Source organism: Lissotriton helveticus, chromosome 7, assembly GCF_964261635.1.
Source record: "Lissotriton helveticus chromosome 7, aLisHel1.1, whole genome shotgun sequence".
NCBI classification, from domain to species: domain Eukaryota; kingdom Metazoa; phylum Chordata; class Amphibia; order Caudata; family Salamandridae; genus Lissotriton; species Lissotriton helveticus.
Genome location: NC_136068.1, coordinates 1,462,474,928 through 1,462,495,207, shown reverse-complemented (window position 1 = coordinate 1,462,495,207; position 20,280 = coordinate 1,462,474,928). Strand labels below are relative to the sequence as shown.

Below are 20,280 nucleotides of genomic sequence, written 5' to 3'. Positions count from 1 at the left end.
TGTCCAAAGTACAGCCATCAACCGCCTGTCCACAGCCACATCCCTGTTATGCAGGAGAAGCTCCAACATGCAGGAGGCCATGACACAAAACACAAATGAGGTCACCAGGGGCATGGGCAGGATGACCAGTGCCCTTGAGGCGCTGTTAAATGCATAAACTGCACACACAGCTGCTCTGGATGTGCCTATAAGTGAGGAGAGCACGAGCAGGAGCAGCATTGGAAGCACCCCTATAACTGAAACCTGGAGGAGCAGGCGCCATGCTGAGGCCGCAGGCCAGCAAGACAGTGAGCAGGTTGAACAATCTACTAGTGTTACTGGGAAGCGAGCAAGGAAATAAATTTCACAGTGCATGTTTATCTGGTCCAGAACTGTGAGCATTGCTGTTAAATGCTTTCTGGTGCACTTTTGTGCTTTAAAATACCAACGTCATTACAAAATTAAACTAGTGTTTTAGCATTCTACATATGTCTTTGTCTCATTACTTACTCAGAAATAGTTGCGTGTAATCTCCTCACGTCTGTATCTGCCATCACTTGGTGTTGACACTCCAGCAGGTTGTGGTTCAAGCACAGCAACCTCATCGTCATGATCCTCAAAGTCTGACAACTCCATCTCTGTGTCCTTCTTCACAGCAAGGTTGTGCAGCATGGCACAGGCAGCAATGATTTTACAGCAGGTGATGGGGGTATACTGCCGGGCACCTCCACTCTTATGCAGGCACCTGTACCTGCTATTCCATATACCAAAGGTACGCTCCACAATGTTTCTTGTGCTCTTGTGGGCCCTGTTATATCTCCTTTGGCTGGGTGTTGAGGGGTTGAGGTAGGGGGTGAGGATGAAGGAGCGGAGGGCATATGCACTGTCTCCTAAAAGAAATGGGAATACATTACTCACATGCATACATGTACTTCTTTCTGCAATAGGTGTTAATGGGGTCGCACACTGTGTCTTACCTAGCAGGTATCCTTCACCAAATTCCCCTGCTGTCAGCCGTGCATAGATACCGCTGTTTTGAAAATATGAAGGAGTCGTGGGTACTCCCAGGAAATTTTGCCACAAGGTCAGTGATGGCGCACTTGGCATTACAGATCACCTGCACATTGATGGTGTGGGTGGACTTTCTATTCCTATATATGTATTCGGTGGCAGCAGGGGGACAAATGGGAATGTGGGTGCCATCAATGCAGCCAATGATATTGGGGAAACGCGCCATCAGATAAAAGTCAGATTTTGTTTGGAGCAGTTCAGCATGGGTTGCAGGGAAAGATATATAATGGTCCATCCTCTGTAACATGGCGTCAAGGAATTTGTGGAAAAAGCGTGACAGGCTGCTCTGGGTCACCCCACCTACCACAGCAACCACACTCTGGTAGCTCCCAGATGCAAGCAGATGTAGGCTGCACAGCACCTGCACGTGGGGTGGAATGGCGTGCGCCCTTGGGGTAGTATGCTCCAACAGTGGGTGGAGGTCCCTGATGAGGTCCAAGATGGTGTCTGTGTCCAACCTGTATCTCTGGAGGATCTCTGCCTCCGTGAGCATGAACAAGGTGATCCTCTGTCTGTAGACCTGCTCCTGTCTCTGCCATTCCCTCTCTCCTACCTCCTGTAGCCGTAGCTGCCTCGAAATGACATAGAATGCCGCCACTGTGAGAAAAGTATTGCATTTTGGGTCCATTTTAATAGGCTGCACCTGGTTACCATCTGATTTCAATCCATGGTAAATACAGACTCTTAAATACAGAAATTTAGGCAAATTCGGTATTTCAGAGCTTACCTACATCTCAAATTTCAAAGTTACCACTTCTTATTTACCGATCGGTAAAGTTACCGAATCGGTAAACACTCCGATTCGGTAAATTTACCGATTCGGTAAATTTACCGATTCGCAAACTGTTGCGATTCGGCAAAATTACCGATTCGGTGAATTTACCGATTCGGAGTGTTTACCGATTCGGTAACTTTACCGATTCGGTAAATTTACGGAATCGGACGATTTTCAGTCCCCTACATGCCGAAAGCACAATACCGGTCAGAAACGGCCGAAAATACCGATTTTCGGCCGTTTACGAACCGTATTGGGCTACCTACATCTGGCCCTTGGCCTTTTCTTTCATGAGAAAATAAAACTGATACAGGATACTTTTTTAGAGATGCCTAGGCCAGAAGGTGAATGTCAAGCGTCTTTCATCTCTCACTTTCAGCCAAAGGGTCCACCACTTAAAAATATTGCCCCTATTAAAAAAACCTAGAACAGACCCTTAGCAAGCCTCCAACTATAGACCAATATCCCTGCTTCCTTTTTTTCACAAGGTTTTGTGAAAATATGTGAATAAAGTGATTACCACCTATGCGGAATCCAATTTCATCTTTCATCAAAGCCAATCAGGGTTTAGATCCAACTTTAGTACCGAAACCGCACTCCTAAACGTCTCTGAAGTCATCAAGGAGACACTAGATCAGGGAGGGAAGGCCGCATTGATATTGTTAGATCTTTCTGCGGCCTTCGATACCGTACCCCATGAACAGCTCCTAAGCAGACTGATGGAGTGCGGGTATCGGAATACGGTACTTCAGTGGTTTACTTTGTTTCTAGAAAATAGGGGGCAAACAGTCCCCCCCTTTTCAGCTTCTATTCCATCACTTAAGGTGGGTGTTCCGCAGGAATCGATTCTCAGTCCCACACTGTTTACCCTTTATATGTCTCCTCAAGCAGATCTGGCTGAAGCTTATGGAGCCAAAATCGTTTAGTACGCGGACAATACTCAATTGCTCTTTACATGTGTTAGAAAGTCAGATCTAAATGGTGAAACGACAACGGCTTGTCTTTCACAAGTATTTTCTTGGTTTCAACTTCACCAACTAAAGTGTAACCCCTACAAGTCTGAAATTGTCCTTTTTGGTCTTCCCCCAGACACCATATGGCGTAATTGGTGGCCCCAGGATATGTCCCCCCCCCCCCCCCGTCCCCCAGCCTTGGTAAAGTAAGTTAAGAATCTGGGAGTAAGAATGGATGACAATCTTTCCATGAACTCCCAAGTACAATTAGTTGCTGGCTCCTGCTTTGGAGTGCTGAAAATGCTTAGGCAATTTCTGCACCTCCTTACTGTAATGCACAGGAAAACTGTAGTCCAGGCATTGGTTCTTTCCTGGTTGGACTACGTCAAAAGTCTTTACTTGGGAATCCCGGACTATCTACTAACACGCCTGCAGGTTGTGCAGAACTCTGCAGCAAAGGCTATCTTCATGCTCGGTCCTAGAACGCAGATGTCTAGTCATTTGAAATATTTGCATTGGCTCCCAATCCGAAAGAGGATCATATTTAGGTCTATGGTCCTGACGTTTAAGTCTCTTCACGGGCTGGGGGCCCCATATCTCAGGAGAGAGTCCAATTTAATCACCCAAGTCGCACCTTGAGATCTGCAACGTTGCACTTAGACTGCGTCCCTAATTTTTCCTTTGCCCGAATTGGTGGTCGGTCATTTCAATTCCAGGCAGCAAAGATATGGAACAGTCTCTCTTTGGAGCTGAGACAGACACATGACGTCCTTCCTTTCAGGAAATCACTGAAAACTTTTCTTTTTCTACAATAGTTGTCTTCTGTGAGCCCTCTGTCGTGACCCCACTAGCCCTACCTCCCATTGCTATCGCAAGGACACTCTTCGGAGTAGCCGCGCGCTTTAGAAATCCCAAATAACACAACATAATTGAGCACTGAAGTCTGATTGATATCCTGGTGGATTGTACATTTCTGCTCCGCCAACTATTATATGGCCGCCCCTAGATACCTGGAATGATGATATTTCATGTTCTCCTAGTTAGGCCACTATAACAGGGAGAGAGGAAAAGCAGTCCTTGAACAGAATGGCAAGTCCCCCTCACTTCCATCCCTGTCTGTCTTGTTTTAATAGTTTATATTCTGTAGGTAAAGCATTAGCGATATCAGAAGAATTGTTGTCATCCAGCCAGGTTTCAGTAATGAAAACTAAGTCCGTGTTTGTCTCCTTTATTGTGTCCCAGATCTCTAGGGAGTGCTTAGGTACAGATCTGGCATTGATGTAAATGCAGTTCAGTTTGGGCTGGTTGTCAGTTTCTTTGTGTGCCCAGTCTGATTGTGCTTGGCTGCACCATTTGCATCTAAGACAGGAAAAAGGGCCCTCCATATTCCCTGTGTAGGCTTTCATACCGGGTTCTTTGCCAGACCTACAAATCCATGCAGGTTAATGACACACATCTGTGCTGGTGTCAGAGAAAAAGAACATCAATTATCTAGATATTTAAGATATTTAAATAGCATTCCAATGTCTTGTGCCCCTGTAAGTTCAAGCTAAGGCAGCTGGATAAATAGACAACATGAGAATATTTGTGTGGCGGGTAAACACTTTTTTGTGGAAGCTCACAACTTCTGTTCAATCAAAATGTACTCCTGCCTCGCAACATGTGGGTGGAGCCAATACTTCTCTCTAGTGATGCTCATATAATTGTCTGGTGACAGCTATGCTGTGAAGTCAGGCTATAAAAATGCTGATTTCCATCCAACTACAAGCAAAAGGCAGAGTGAGAGGAAGCTCTACTACAGCTTTTTACTGGCTGTACGTTAACTAAAGATAAACCTCTAGTCTTCCCAGAGGGCTCTGCTCAAGCGCGTTAGAGCGCAATTGTGCTCTTTTCATTTGTATGGTTGCATCATAATCATGGGTAGTTCGCACCTGCATTTATGTTTTTTGTCGTATTAACATGGGAGTGTTAGAATGTGTACTGTAATAACATGAAAATGATGTGTTAGAGTTGCATTTACAGAAGCGTGAAGAAATCAATGTTGCACTGCAATTTGTGTCTAGCTGAAAACATTAATGTGCAGAGTTTGTGTATGCCACTTACAAGTATTGATGTATTTGATGTGCTCATGTAACATTTTGATTTACAGATGCTCAGTAAAGTGTTCATTTATATGTAATTTCATGACATTTGTATGCCATTGACTTATGTTGGCTGATTTCTGTAGGCCTGAAAAGCGTTCCTCCCCGGGAGCTCCCTTAGGGGTATTAGTTCGAATTTCATGTGCATGTTGGATTCTCTTCTTTCTCACGTTCTTTTGCCGGTGGAGAATTCATCATTGTTAGTTAGAATAATGCTTTTGCTTTAGGAATAAGGCTTTATGAAAGAGAGGATACAATGAGTGGGAGAAAAGCAGATCACCTGAGACAGTGTTCTTTCTCACTGGAGAAGGCCTGGGAATCAAGGTCATCGAGCCAGGAGCTGGGAGTATCGAAACTAAAGGGAAATTCACCTAGGAGAAGATGTCCAGGGGAATAAGTCAAGACCATAATGGGCGTGCCTTGTAATTTTGGTATTGGAATTGAGAATTGAACCAGGAGAAGAGGAGGGACATGAGAAGGAGAGGAGCATCTTAGAATGAGCTCTGTAGCTTTATGCTGCTTGACCCATACAATGTGAGTGCACTTCTTAGGAAGTGTTCATGCACTGACACCTTTTCCTGAAAATGCCGTGGGAAATGCTAAGTTGGGATGTTACTTTACAGGGAGTGTAGGGATAGACTAATCTTTTTTACTTATGAACCTCCGATGCAGTCTGATCAAGATGTGGAGGGGACTCATTGCCTGCTTCCTGGTTCTGGAGTTTGTCTTTATGTTTATACTGCAACCTGTTAATTTTGCTCATAGGTTTGCTTTTGCATTAGTAGGCCTGTAGGCCTGAAATGCTTTTCTACCTGGGAGCTCTCTTAGGGGGCTTAAATGTGTTAGCTCGAATTTCATGTGCATGTTGGATTTTGTTCTTTCTCACGTTCTGTTAGTTAGAAAAACACTTTTGTTGTAGGAGTTAGGCTTTTTTGGAATAAATCGACTAAAATTAGAACCTGAAGTCTTTGATTCTTTGGGGTCATGAACTATTGGGCCCGTAAATTGTTTTTGTAAGCAACCTCTTCCCTCTACACTGCCAAGCAGGAACAAATGGTACATCCACCAGAGAGTGTTCCAGAGTAATTTGTAGTGCAACTGGATCACACCCACTCCAACAGTTACCACATGACTGCATTCACAGATCAGCATTATCAGTGTAGGACAGCCTACCCTGCGAGAGAGGGAACAGGTATTAAATCCATTAAGCAGTACGAGTACTGATTTGCACAGTTTTTACTTTTTAATTCTGCTGCCTGGTGAAGTGAGACTTAGCTTTCTGCTGTAAACTCCATGTTCATATTCAATAACAAGGTTCTTCTGTATTAATTAGCATTTCGGGTTTGGTATATGCAGTCAGTACCAAAATGATATACCAAATATAATTTGGATAGAAACATACAAATCTGTGATCAGGTTTGCGGTTCACATTCTAGTTTTGTGAAATTTGAGATACTGCATATTGCGTGCTTAATTGAAATAAAGTGTAATAATGAGGTGTATACTTTAGCTAAATCCATTTCGCAACATTTTAACCTGTTTGCGTAAGAGAAAATATAATATCACATCTCTTGACAGCCTTCCTACAGAAACCTAAGCACCAAGCCACCAAGGGGCCCACACTATAATCAGGAAGAGTTGATTGAGAATGGGTTGGCATTTATGAATAAATGGTACAGGTCACACTTGTTCATTTATGAGAATGGCCTTACTAGCTCCAGAACTTCCTGAAATGATGTTTGCAGATGATGCTTCAGTTCCTTTCTGGCGGACCAGCCTTGAATGTGTGTTAGTGGTAGTGTTACGAGAGACAAGGGAAACACTTCACTCTTGAAGGAGGATCACTGTGGGCGAACTCTTGCTGGCAGCCGAGTGGAGTAGTCTGCTGGGGCGATCTAGCTATAAACAAGCAGATCAGATGACATGTGGCACAAATCTCAAGTGCAGGGACTCAAGTTGCCAAGATATCCTACACCAGAGACTTCTTACCCAACGTCACATTTCCATGTTTTAAGACTATATGAACCTAATGAGCTGGGTCTTACAGACTCTTCTTGTCACCCCTTTGGTCCGATGCACCAGTGCTCATGTGCATAGGATGGACCCGTTCCAATGGAACCCCTCTCTAGTGGATCCCTGCTTGGGGATCACCCCAGGAGGGTGATCCCCAAGTATGCATCCACCCACTAGGAACCAGGGAGGGGGGAGTGGTCTATTGGGCAAGGGCCTTTCCCCCCTCCCATAATAATTTGGACAGGTTCAGTCTTTCTGACCCATCGGGAGAAAGCCCACTAGAAACCAGGGATTTATTTTATTGTGTAAATTAGGGGTGGGGGCTGCCCAATATGGGCATGCCAATGCCCCCATGCCAGAAACCTTTCAGTCTTTCTGCTCACCTTGGGAGGCAGCAGCCCCCAATCTGCCCCTCGGGGTGTGCAGAAAACCCCCTAGGGGGAAGTTTTTTTATCATAATTAATTTAGGGATGGGGGCTGCCCAAGATGGCATGACAATGCCCCCACCCCTACCCCCACAAAATTCCATTATTTTGGCCCCCCGGCGGGGGGGGGGGCAGAAAGCACCCTAGATGCCAGGGATTTTTTTTATATAGGTAGGGGTGGGGCTGCCCAGAGAGGCCTTGTCAATGCCCCCCCAAAAATGCTACAGTCTTTCTGCCCCCCGCCCCCCAGGAAACAGATGGGGCAATAGCCCCTCATCTGCCACCACGGGGGGAAGCTCCAATGAGGTATCATTTTTAGCTGGAAGACTTTGGGTAATGCAGGGTGGGTGGAATTTTGTGGATCTACGCAGATTCCAGAGCTTTCCATCACAGAAATGTGAAGAAAATTTGCTTTTTTTTTTTTTACAAAGTTTAAGGTTTGCAAGCGATTCTGGGTAAGAGAATCTGGTGAGAGCAACACCAGTAACCCCATCCTGGATTATCCAGGGTGTCTAGTTTTCACAAATGCATAGGCTTGCTAGGTTTTCCTAGGTGCCGGCAGGGCTAGGGTTCAAAATCTACAACTAGCCACTTTGCAAAAAAAAGGTCAGTTTTCACTGTAAAAATCTGGTGCGTCCATGTTGCGTTTTGTGCCATTTCCTGCGGCGGGCACTACGCTTACCAACACAAATGAGGTATAATTTTTATCGAAGAATTTGGGGAATGCAGTGTGGGTGGAATTTTGTGAATACATGCAGGTTCCAGAACTTTCCATCCCAGAAATCCGATGAACATGTGTTTTTTTTTTTACAAAGTTTGAAGTATCTCATTTTCAAAATGTAAAGGTTTGCTAGGTTTTCCTAAGTGCCGGCAGAGCTAGAGTTCAAAATCCACAGCCAGGCACTTTGCAAAAAAAGGATTCGTTTTCACTGTCAAGATGTGGTGTGTCCACTTTGGGTTTTGGGCCGTTTCCTGTTGCGGGCACTAGAACTACCGACAAAAGTGAGCAACCATTTTTATCGGGAGACTTAGAGGAACACATAATTGTAGAGCAACTGTTATTACCTATTGACTTTCAATGTATTTATGCCTTCCAAATGTAAGACAATGTGTAAAAAAGAAATCCCTTTGAAAAATGTTGCATAATTCACATGCTAATATGGGCACTCACAATTTTGGAGATGTGTAAATAGCTACTGTTTACAAACTCTATATTTTGTTCCCATTTCAGAAATACATAGGTGTTTTTACATACCAATTTTTCACTCTTTATATTTTTCCAAATTAATTGCTATATACCCGGTACACAGTAAAAAAAATTGCAATATGTTGCTCAGTTATTGGGTCTGGGTTAGATGGGTTCTTGGTGAACCTACAAGTCCTATATATCCTCACAACCAGAAGGGTCCAGTGGCTGTAACAGTATATTTCTTCAAAAATCTAATACTTAGAAGAAGTTACAGGTGAAAATGTTGGCATAAATGGCTGTTTTTTCAACTCATTTTCCTTTTTTCCTATATTCAACTGTAAGTTTCTATAAAAATACTTGAAGGATCTGCACAAATGACCCCTTGCTGAGTTCACTGAGTTCAGAATTTTGTCTACTTTCGTTAAATGTATAGCCTTCCAGGATCCATTATTGCTCTCATACCCATTTCTACCATTAACTGGAAGAAGGTTGAAAGCACAAACAATATAAAAAATAGGCTGTGTCCCAATAAAATGCCAAAACTGTGTAAAATAGTTTGGTTTTCTCACAAAGTCTGGCCCTGAAATCGGAGAAGCTTGTGATTTCAGCACTTCAATCCCTTTGTTGATACCATTTGCAGGAAAAAAAACTGATGCTTTTATCTTCAGCACTTTTTTCTAATTATTCCCCCAAAAACGCAGGTTTCTCACAGTGTATGTACCTAGAGAATCTGAGTGTAACCGTTCAGTTTGTACCCTAGTGTTTGTAGTACACGCTTCTCAGCAAATGTAGCTGCCAGCCTGGGATTCCGTCTAGTAAATGAGATCTCCTCGTGAGCTATGACATTAGTCAGGGAGTGCGACCAGCACCAGATTTACTTTGATTGTAAGTTCTTCAAAGATCGGTTGTAAGTGATGTCCTGTTAGGGATAAACTCTCTTAGGGGAAGCTACTGTTTTCCAAACAAGCATTTTCTCAGATGTTTATAAACATGTGAAGATTTAAACTGATAATTTCCTGTTTCATTTTCAGACATTTATAGAACTCACAGGCCAGGGGCCAACTTGGATGGGTCTGTCCAAGGCACAGAATGGTTCGTGGATCTGGGAGGATGGGACCTTGTTAGGTGGCAGGTATGTAAGGAGATGTTTCTTGAAAGTGAGCTCGATGAGACCACGCCCAACAAGCTGTTGGGAATAAGAGGGGCTTGAGGCTAACACTAAAAAGCAATTGAAATGGCCAGTGTGCTTCGGGGACGGTGGACTGGGTGAGGACCACACCATGCATCAAGAGCCCACTGTGCCTAGTTGCTGACGTTTGTGGCCTTCAGTCTGCAAAGTGGGGGCAGGAGGTGGCCAGAAGGTATCCTCTGCACCCAGAGCCACTTGTTTCCTACAGGCTTTGATGACATGGCAAGAGAGAGCAGAGGTAGATGAAGAACAGTACTTAATTTGAGCCGGTGGTTGCGGCGGGGCCACCAACACTCATTGTTGGGATTGGCACTTAGATTTCCTCATCAGACTTTTACCCAGAACAAGAGAGAGAAAAACACAAAATGGGGAAAGAAGCAGGAATAGAAAGAAGAAAAAAACAGTAACAAAGGACGAACTCAGGAAGCTGCAGGTGTGAGAAAAAGGAGCAGGGAGTTGCTGGATGTGAATGAGTGAGAGATGAGGTGGAACAAGACTATTTAGTCTTTGTATTTGATACTATGACCATTAATAGTGGCTGCCACGCCACGGGCTTCTGAGCAAAACTTTGGGCCACAGCACATATCTTTTGCTTTCACAAAAGAAGCACTGTTAAAGAACCCAATGTGCTTCGAGTACACTGGATTTCGCCTCAGGCCATAGCTTGAAGGCTTGGGTATCAGAGGTGGTTGGCACATGGCTAGGACCAATGCCATGCCCTTTGCCCAAAGCACAATGGTCATGGAAGAATGAGGTACCCAGACTGCTCTTGGGGCAACGTGGAGTCGGGATCTAAGTGTGCCTAGCCCAAAATATGTATATTCAAAATACCCATCACTAGAGGCATGGAATAAATAAAGGAACTGAACGACAGATAGACGGGTTTTCTAGTAATATATGAGGAATGATTAAAAATTAGAACTGATTTCAGTCCCATACGGAGATTAATCAGCAGATCTATACTACTATTATAAAGAGAGAACTTTGAACCTTTGAGGCGGGTAAACTCAGGAACCACAGCACCAATTCAAACACCCGATACATCGTTGTAATTGTCAGGGTCTGCAGATGGACATAGGCTATATAAAAAAAAAAATATACGTTCTTTAAAATATTTACGATTAAAAAAAAAGTAGTCCCTTGGAAGTAGCGCCAGCCGCAGATTTCTCTGAAAGCTGTTAAGGAACGAGCAGTAAAACGGATGCAAATAAACGTGCTGATCTAAACTTCGTGTGGCTTTGCTTTAATTTGGGGCTTCCTGTTAAGACTATATGGATATCGGCTGTTTGCCCAGTCGAGAAGCGAGGCCCACCTTACGAAGGGTTCGTGCAGGCTCTGAGAAGGGGCTTGCAAAGACGGAACGAAGACAAGAGCAGCTCCAATGCAGGTGGTGCTGCCTTGAGCACGAATTCACTGCTGCAAAGCGCAATCTGAGGGCTTACAGCGCTTTACTTTACTCCACTTGGTGAATACTTGGTTCAAATTGCAAGGACTGTTGAGTGGCCCCACTGTGGGAAGAGGGCCAGCGTACTACAAGGCACAGAAGGCTTCGTGATTTAGCCACGCCCACTGTGGCAGGTGCCAGTGATTATATGAGCAGACGCGACCCAAAACTGCTCTTCCAGACCTTCGTGAACAATGCCTCTGAAGAAAGGATTATTTCCTGAAACGCGTCAGGCTTTACATGTTCAAAGATTGCTCTGAAAGCTGTCAAGGAGCGAGCAGTGAAATGGATGCAAATGAACGTGCTGATCTGAACTTCGTGTGGCTTTGCTTTAATTTGGGGCTTCCTGTTTAGACTTTATGGATATCGGCTGTTTGCCCAGTCGAGAAGCGAGGCCCACCTTACGAAGGGTTCGTGCAGGCTCTGAGAAGGGGCTTGCAAAGACGGAATGAAGACAAGAGCAGCTCCAATGCAGGTGGTGCTGCCTTGAGCACGAATTCACTGCTGCAAAGCGCAATCTGAGGGCTTACAGTGTAGTGTAGTTCCTATCATCCCAATAGGCTCTGCGCATTGGAATAATACCTACAATAGTAAAGGCCTAGACCAGACGTTAACTAGGTCTACTACTGTCGATATTAGACTTAAAGTTTTGGGTTTGCCAGCTTAGCTCAGAGTTCGCTAGAAACTTTCTCGAATGTTCAGGTAGGACTTAACTTCCCTGATTAGACAAGAAGGGATTTAGTTTCTGACAACCATAGAACATGACAACTTTGCTCTCCCCTAATCAAGAGTATATCTCGAGAGTCGTGTGAACAAAAGGCAATTTATTTTACTCAGTCAGTACGTGCATTCTTAGTCTCATCAGATTGTAGAGAAAAGGAAGAGACGGGCGTGTTCAATAAAAAGGTGTTATTTATTGATCAGTCTCTTTTCTCATACAAGAGAAATGGATCGATATTATTGCAATACTTATAGTTAAGTAAAGTGCATACATTAAAAGCAATAGTATAAAATAATACTGTAAAAACATTGATATGGTTTCTAAGCCATATGATGTTTAAAATGAATAAAATATATTACATACACATATACATTTGACTAAACGTACTCAACTGGTGTTTCTAAATACGCCTACCCCGTGTACCTGACCTAAGCCTGATGCGTGGGCGGGAATAGAAAGTTATAGTTTAAGTTAAGTTTGTTTTGCCAAGTGACTAACTTAAGAATTCTCTGTGAGGGGTTATTCAGTTCTGTACCTGGAAGTTAGGATGAATGAGGGATGGTATCTCTCTCTCTGGTCTCGATATTCCAGGCTGCCTGCGAGGGCTACCCGGAAGCGCCGGTGCTGGGTTTCTCGGCAGGAGAAAGCAGCGCGTCTCGTTCTCAGCGCGTCAGGAAGGCGGGGCTGTTGCCAGCGGGGTCTGCTCTGCTCTGGGCTTCGGCAAGTATGGCTGCTCCGTCTCGTCACCACCGCGTGTGTTTGCATAGGGCAAGATCGGTAATATTTATACCTTTAAGGTGCCGAGATTGACGTAAGGATGGACATAGATACGTCAATAAAGATGTCATACGACCAGGTCGTTAGCACATTCTTTTGCTGAAGTTCTCTGTGAAATCAAAACAATGGCCGCACGGATTTTCCAGGTTGTCATAGGTTTGATTTGTTATGAGAACTCCGTATGCCTTATCAGGGGCTGGAGGAATATCGCTTGTCTAATTAGATCGCAAGCGTTATGACTTAATCAGATAACACGTTCCTGTGCCGTAGTGTGACTGCGTCAGATAACGGTATCTGCATCATGGGGGTTTTCTGCCTCATGGGCTGACTGCTAGTTAACTTGTTAGTTTGTTTAACCAGAATAGGGTCAGGAATAGGGGGATCGATTCAGAACCTATAGGAATACATGACAACAGCGCTTTACTTTACTCCACTTGGTGAATACTTGGTTCAAATTGCAAGGACTGTTGAGTGGCCCCACTGTGGGAAGAGGGCCAGCGTACTACAAGGCACAGAAGGCTTTGCGATTTAGCCACGCCCACTGTGGCAGGTGCCAGTGATTATATGAGCAGACACCTCCAAAAACTGCTCTTCCAGCCCTTCGTGAACAATGCCTCTGAAGAAAGGTTTATTTCCTGAAACGCGTCAGGCTTTAGATGTTCAAAGATTGCTCTGAAACCTGTCAAGGAGCGAGCAGTGAAATGGATGCAAATAAACGTGCTGATCTGAACTTCGTGTGGCTTTGCTTTAATTTGGGGCTTCCTGTTTAGACTTTATATATATATATATATCATTATTACTATTATAAAGAGAGAACTTTGAACCGTTGAGGCGGGTAAACTCAGGAACTACAGCACCAATCCAAACACCCGATACATCGTTGTAATTGTCAGGGTCTGCAGATGGACATAGGCTATATAAAAAAATAAAATATACGTTCTTTAAAATATTTACGATTTTAAAAAAAGTAGTCCCTTGGAAGTAGCGCCGGCCGCGACGTGCGTGCTGACATCAGGAGCGCGGGGAGGAGCGGCGTACAGGAGCGCGAGGAGGAGCGGCGGACATGAGAGCGGGGAGGAGCAGCGGACAGGCGGGGAGGAGCGGTGAGGAGCGGCGGACAGGCGGTGAGGAGCGGCGGACAGGCGGGGAGGAGCGGCGGCTGAGGTAGGTGCAGCGGCCCGTGTGCGGCTCATTGGGGGCCTTGAAAGTGGCGGGTGCGCTCAGGGGGACCCACAGACAATGTTGGGGTGGGCGGGGGCCCTGAAGCCTGAGACAACGTCGGGGCGGGCGGGGGCCCAGAAGCCTGATTGCTCCCGAACACGTCGGGACGGGCTGCTAGTTGGTAAATAAAGTAGCAATACCCTTGTGACACTGTCTGTCTCCTTTTGAAATAGGAACATGCATATATATTTCAAAATGCATTATTGTGCTGTATAGTGACAACATTTTATAATTATCAAAACAAAATTGCATTCCGAATGCAAAATAAAGGCGTTAAACACAAATAAAACTAAGTGACACATGGAGAACTTTGTATACTAAAATATTTCAAAGAAGTTGCCAAGGGCACCAGCAGACTGAGAAACCAGACTGCTTTGAGAAGCGACAAATATTTTTTCCTGACCTCCGCATCCAGCATTCTTCATCCTATTCCTATCAATTTGCAGCAAGGAGGTGCTGCTCTCCAAAATCACCCCTCTTTCGTTTCTATTCACAACTTAAGACACACCCCTTACTATGTAAAAGGCATCGGTGCCTCACTCCCTAAATGTTCCTGTTTTTTTTTGTGTTTAAAGAGTCCCTTAGTGAATTTTTCTAAAAACTAGTCAGTATGGGCTCGAACTTTTAATTTTTTTCTCATTTCCCTTTGTTTGAAAGGAATGCACGGGCCGGCTTTATTGGTTTAGGGCAAAGGGCAAAGGGGTGGCAAATTGGTACCTTGCTGGGAGTGGCAGATGTCTGTGCACTGGTGCCAAATAAGGACATGAATCCACGTGCTTGTTTCAGATACTGACCAATGACTGTACAGCCTTTCAGCGGAGGCAGCAGTGATTCGTCACCATTTCTCAAAGCTGAACGATGGCAGAATAGTGAACACAATGTTTAGGATGCAAAGCAGAGTCAGCCTTTGTTAATGCCCTAGGGCCCAATTAAATCTGACTCCCTCGCTTCTGCTGGTGAATAAAAATGAGACAGTAAAATGAATAAAGGTTATTGTTCCATCTTTATATCAATCAAGGTGTTTGTTAAGTGTGTCTACTCACCCGTAAGGGTCTCAAGGCTCTGGGGCGGGGTTTGCAGGTTCCAGTCCATCAAGAAGGTGGGTATGTTGAAGAGTCAGGTTTTGAGGGTTCTTGCAAAGATGGGGAGCGATGTCTGTCTGAGGTGGAGTGGAAGGTCGTTCCAGGCTCTGGCGGCAAGAAAGTAGAAGGAGCGGCCTCCCGATCTGGTCTTTCCTGGTGCGGGGGACCACGGCGTAGGAGAACTGGGCTGACCGTAGGGTCCTTTGGAGTGCATGGAATTTGAGTCGGCTGTTCAGGTTTGCTGGTCTAGTGGCGTGGAGGGCCTTGTGAGTTTGGGTGAGCATCTTGAAGGTGCCTCTACCTTCGATGAGGAGCCAGTGGAGTGTGTGTAGGTGCTGGGAGATGTGGCAGTGTCTTTGCAGGTTAAGGACCAGTTTTGCAGTGGCGTTTTGGATGTTCTGTAGCTTGCGGGTGAGGTTTTTATTTATTCCGGTATAGAGTGCGTTGCCGTAGTCGAGTCTGCTGGTGACCAGGGCATGAGTGATGGCCTTTCTGTGTTCAAGGGGGACCCGTTTGAAGGACTTACGTAGGAGATGGAGTGTGGGGAAGCAGGAGGATGAGACGGAGTTGATCTGGCGATCCATTTTGAGCTCTGAGTCCAGGATGATTCCCAGGTTGCGTGCATGCGTGGTCCGTGGGGGTGGGCGGGCTTCCGAGGGCAGGGGGCAACCAGGTGTCATTCCAAGCATTAAGGTTTGGGCCCATGATGAGCACTTCCTTTTTGTTGGTGTTTAGTTGTAGGCACCTGTTTTTCATCCATTTGGCGACAGCTTCCATGCCTTTTTGAAAGTTGTGTTTGCTGGTATCGGGTTCATTGGATAGGGAGAGGATGAGTTGGGTGTCGTCTGCGTATGACACAATGTTGAGTCCGTAGGTACTGACGATGGGAGCGAGCAGAGCCATATAGACGTTGAAGAACTTAGGGCTGAGGGAGGATCCCTGGGGGACTCCGCAGGTGGTTGATGTGGGGTCAGAGAGGTAAGGGGGGAATCTGACCCACTGCCTTCTGCCAGAGAGGTAGGAGCGGATCCAGTCGAGGGCCTTGTCTTGGATCCCTGCATCGTGGAGACTGCGTATTAGGGTGCTGAGAGGTCAAGGAGTATAAGGGCTGCTGTTTCTCCTTTGTCCAGTAGGGTGGGGATGTTGCGGCGAGGAGGCCGGTTTCCGTACTGTGTTTTTTTATGAAGCTGGATTGGGAGGAGTCGAGGCTGTTGTGCTCTTCGATGAATGTGGCAAGTTGGCTGTTGATGGCTTTCTAAATGACTTTCGCTGGGAACGGAAGCAGGGAGATGGGTCTGTAGTTTTTGATGTCAGTCGGGTCCGCCGAGGGTTTCTTCAGGAGGCGGTTGATCTCAGCATGTTTCCTGTCATCAGGAAATGAGGCGGTTTCCAGGGAGTGGTTGATTGTGTGGCAGAGCATGGGACCGACGGTATCGGTGGCTCTGTTGAAAATGTGGTGGAGGCAGGGGTCCGTGGGTGCCCCGGAGTGGATTGACTTCATCGTCTTCAGTGTGTCTTCAGTGGTGAGGGCTGCCCAGTTGTAGATCACTGGCTTCAGGGTGGATGGTGAGGGTTCAGTGTGTTGGTTGTCTTTGACGAAGTTGTCGTAGATGCTCTTGATTTTGGGGTTGAAAAAGTGCTGAGTTTGTCGCAGAGGTCTTGTGAGGGAGGCATGTTGGTGGACTCACTGGTGGGTTCGGCAAACTCCTTGATGATGTTGAAGAGTTCTTTGCTGTTGTGTGCATGAGTGGAGATACTGTCTTCAATCGCTTTTTTCCTCGTTTTCCTGATGAGTTGGTGGTGGGTATTGGTGGCGGCTCTGGAGTTATTGTGGGCTTCTGTGCATTTGATGTTCCTCCAGGCCTTTTCGAGGCGGCGGCAAGTGCATCTGGTCTCTCGGAGTTTGTTGGTAAACTATCTAGCTTTCTTGGCGTGGGTGTTGTTGTTTTTCTTGAGGGGTTTATGGTGTTGGCGCTGTCAGAGATCCATCTATGCAGGGTTTGGGCTACGGTGTTGGTAAACTATCTAGCTTTCTTGGCGTGGGTGTTGTTGTTTTTCTTGAGGGGTCTATGGTGTTGGCGCTGTCAGAGATCCATCTATGCAGGGTTTGGGCTACGGTGTTGGGGGTCGTCGTTTTCCACAATGGTTGGGGTGGAGTTGCTGAGTGATGAGGTTAGCTGGTCGTCTGTGATTCTGGTCCAGTTTTTTTGTGGGAGCAGGAGCTGGTGACTGTGGATGGTGGGTGTTCTGAAGGTGAAGTGGACGCTTCGATGCTTAGTTGTGGGAGTTTGGTGGTGTGGCTGAAGGTGATGGAGTTTCCTGTTGTTAAGAGGGGATCGGGGGGGGCCTGCTGAGTGCGTGGGTTTAGTCACGATTTGGCAAAGTCCAATGTTGTGGAGGTTGTCCAGGAAGGATGTGGCGCTGGGCTCCAGTTGGTTGTCAAGTTGGAAGTTGAGGTCTCCCAGTAGGGTGTAGTTGGTGGACTCGATGGCATGCGGGGAGATGATGTCCGTGATGGAGTTGGTGAAAAGTCAGTGGGGTCGCTAGATGAGGGTTCCTTGGAGGGTGGAGGTGGGGCTGGCCAGTATCTTGAAGTGAAGGTGTTCCATCAGGTCTGTGGCTCATCGAGGAATGTGCTCAGGCAGAAGGTATACAATAAGACAGAAATTTATTAAAGTCAATAAAAAACTCAAGCTCGAAATGAGAGAGTAGACATGGGCGAGCCAAAGATTTAAAAATGAAAGCTGAGCCAGAGCTGCCCCAGCCAAGGGACTGGTTTAACTCCAAGAGCTTGTGCATGAGTTCAGTCTAGAAAATATTTTCATGTAAATCATGCAACAAACATCAGGCAAACATGCTATAAAGCCTTTTTTTAATTATTTTTATTTAACACACAGAATCATTTCACCATAGTACATCTGATTATATCCCCTCATTTGGCAGTATTGTTCAAAAGTCATACTTTGTTAGACGTGACAATTTGAATATTTCTGCCTCCACCACTTTGATGAGAATTCCATAGTGAACTAAGAGACAAGTTGGTGGCCATATACCCTAAATGTGACCTAGATTCATATTTAAGTGGAGCAGTCTATGAAATCAAACCAAAAGGTTTTTGTACAGCAGACGTCCTGAACACGAATGCCTGAAGCAGCTCTCATTAGTAATATTGACAAAAAAGGTGACTCTGAAATAGGATATTTGCATAGGATCACACAATTTGTGTGCAGGTCAGCTAGGATTGATCAAAAGTGTTTTTTCACATTGTACAATCAGCCACCATATGGGCGTCATTTTCTGTTTCCTGTTTTACATCAAATGTTAGTGCATTGTCTTCAGTTCTAGGTGCATGAGGCTAGTGTGTGGTGGCAAGCATAAGCCACATGAACGCCAACCTTGTTTTGGACTCAAAGATCCAAGAGGACCTGAAGCTGAGCCAGAGCCAGGCATCTGACTTGAGATTATAGTGGCTCCTCCATTGCTATGAAGCAGTGCAGGGGATCTGGGGGGGGGAGACTTTTGTGTTATCAGGTCAGTCCCTGGTTGATTGCATTAGAGCAGTGACTGGCCTCTGAACAAGAACCTCTTCAGACCTTCCCCAACTCATCTGATTCACTCATCTTGCCACTGTCACACTGGGGCCAAATTGTTGTTGGTGTGTTGTTGATGTTTGGTGGCAGGGGGTGAGAAGGTAATGGGAGAGCAAGGAATGGAGTAGATGGGGTGTTATAAACGTCTGCAGCATGATAATGATTCAAAGCACTTTCACTGAATTACTGGAACCAAAGTGAGAGGGGCGCTGCTGTTTGCATTATCTAAATGCAGAGAGCCCTGTGTGCCCCTCTGAAGATTGCCCACCTTGGTCTGGACCCAGGAAGACCAGCCAAAAGCTGTTCCTGATGCCAAGCAATTGCCGGTATAGTGAGATGATCAGATGCTCCCGTGGATTGTTGTCTGTAAATAACTTTGTCTTCTTTGCAGTTTTTGGCAGTATGATGAGCCTAACAATAATGGTGGAGTGGAGAACTGTGTGGGATTCTTTAATGTGTTCTACAACTCAAGTGGATGGAATGACAGCCAATGCCAGCTTCTGAAACGCAGCCTGTGCAAACGACCAGCAGGCGTGTTACCGGCTTAACATGAAGAGGTATACGGCCACCACTAGCCCATTGAATGAGGTTCAATGGAAACAAAATCACAAAAGACACAACTCCTGTAAAGACAAAAACAGTCATGACTTTAGGATACTGCACTCTCCTCTGACAGTTTTTTCTCTGCCTTCCTCTCCCGGCATCTCATAGCTCAGGCACCCTCTGGTGTTCATTGAGTTGTACTTCCTACACCACATCTGATTAATATTAGGGCACATGAACAATGTGGTAATTTGTTTTCTTCCTTCCAGCTAAACATTTGAAAAAGCTGCTTTCTGAACTATATTTCCAGTGAAAGCGCTCTTCAGTCACCTGACTTATAGTAGGCCTAGTCAACCATTTTTAAACCTCTTTTTGCTGCTGTCCAAGCCATCAGTAGGATCTACTTGTGTATGTGTATGTATGTGTGTGTGTGTGTGAGTGTGTGCGCATGCGTGCCCTTTGCTTTGATGCCGAGAAGTGCATGTTCCACATAAAGTAACATTTGCTGTGCTGAAACATAGCAGGTGGCCACGCCGTCTTCTCCAATAGTCCTGACCACAGTAAAACAAAAACAGGGAAGAAGGCAAATGGAGAGCATCAAGTTCAACAATGAAAGTTGAAACCAAATAGCAAAGGGTGATTTCAGAACCTCCTAATATGGGCTGCTCACTGCCAAAATTATGTCCTTTAGGGGTCCCTATGGCTGTCCTTAGAACTGATCTATCTCGGCAGCCATCAGCAGCAGCAGGGAGAGCTTCGCAAATGCATTTGTCAATAGTGTTCCATACACTCATCAACAAAATATGTGCACCCCACCCTCACATTGTGTTCATCCTCCGAAAGGACTCCATAACTAAGAAAATATCTCAGAAAATATACCATCAACAAACTAAAATAAAATGTGTTTTTTACAATGATAATGTTTTATGCAAGAAACTTGTATATGTGTCCTGTTTTTTTAAACTGTAATTTTAATATCATTTTTTGATGGTACTGGCATTGGATGGTTGTCTTGTCATTTATTGTCAATCAAATGTGAAGCTATGGGTACGTGTTAACATTTGCAAAGTGTTTTTATATAATTTTGGGCCTGATTTATATCTCGGTAGTTGGCATACTCTGTCGCAAAGATGAATGAGTATGCTTACCGCCAAGATAATAGTCCGC

At 45.2% G+C, this 20,280-nt stretch overlaps 1 protein-coding gene across 1 annotated transcript in view; it reads left to right on the top strand.

Annotated features, from left to right (window-relative positions):
* Nucleotides 1-19,118, top strand: part of LOC144769537 (CD209 antigen-like protein A) — an 89,716-nt gene extending 70,598 nt beyond the window's left edge. Inside the window, exons 6-7 of the mRNA XM_078653679.1 lie at nt 9,578-9,678; nt 18,962-19,118. Coding sequence (XP_078509805.1) covers nt 9,578-9,678; nt 18,962-19,118 — 258 coding nt within the window. The remainder of the gene's footprint in view (nt 1-9,577; nt 9,679-18,961) is intronic.
* The last annotated feature ends 1,162 nt before the right edge of the window (nt 19,119-20,280 follow it).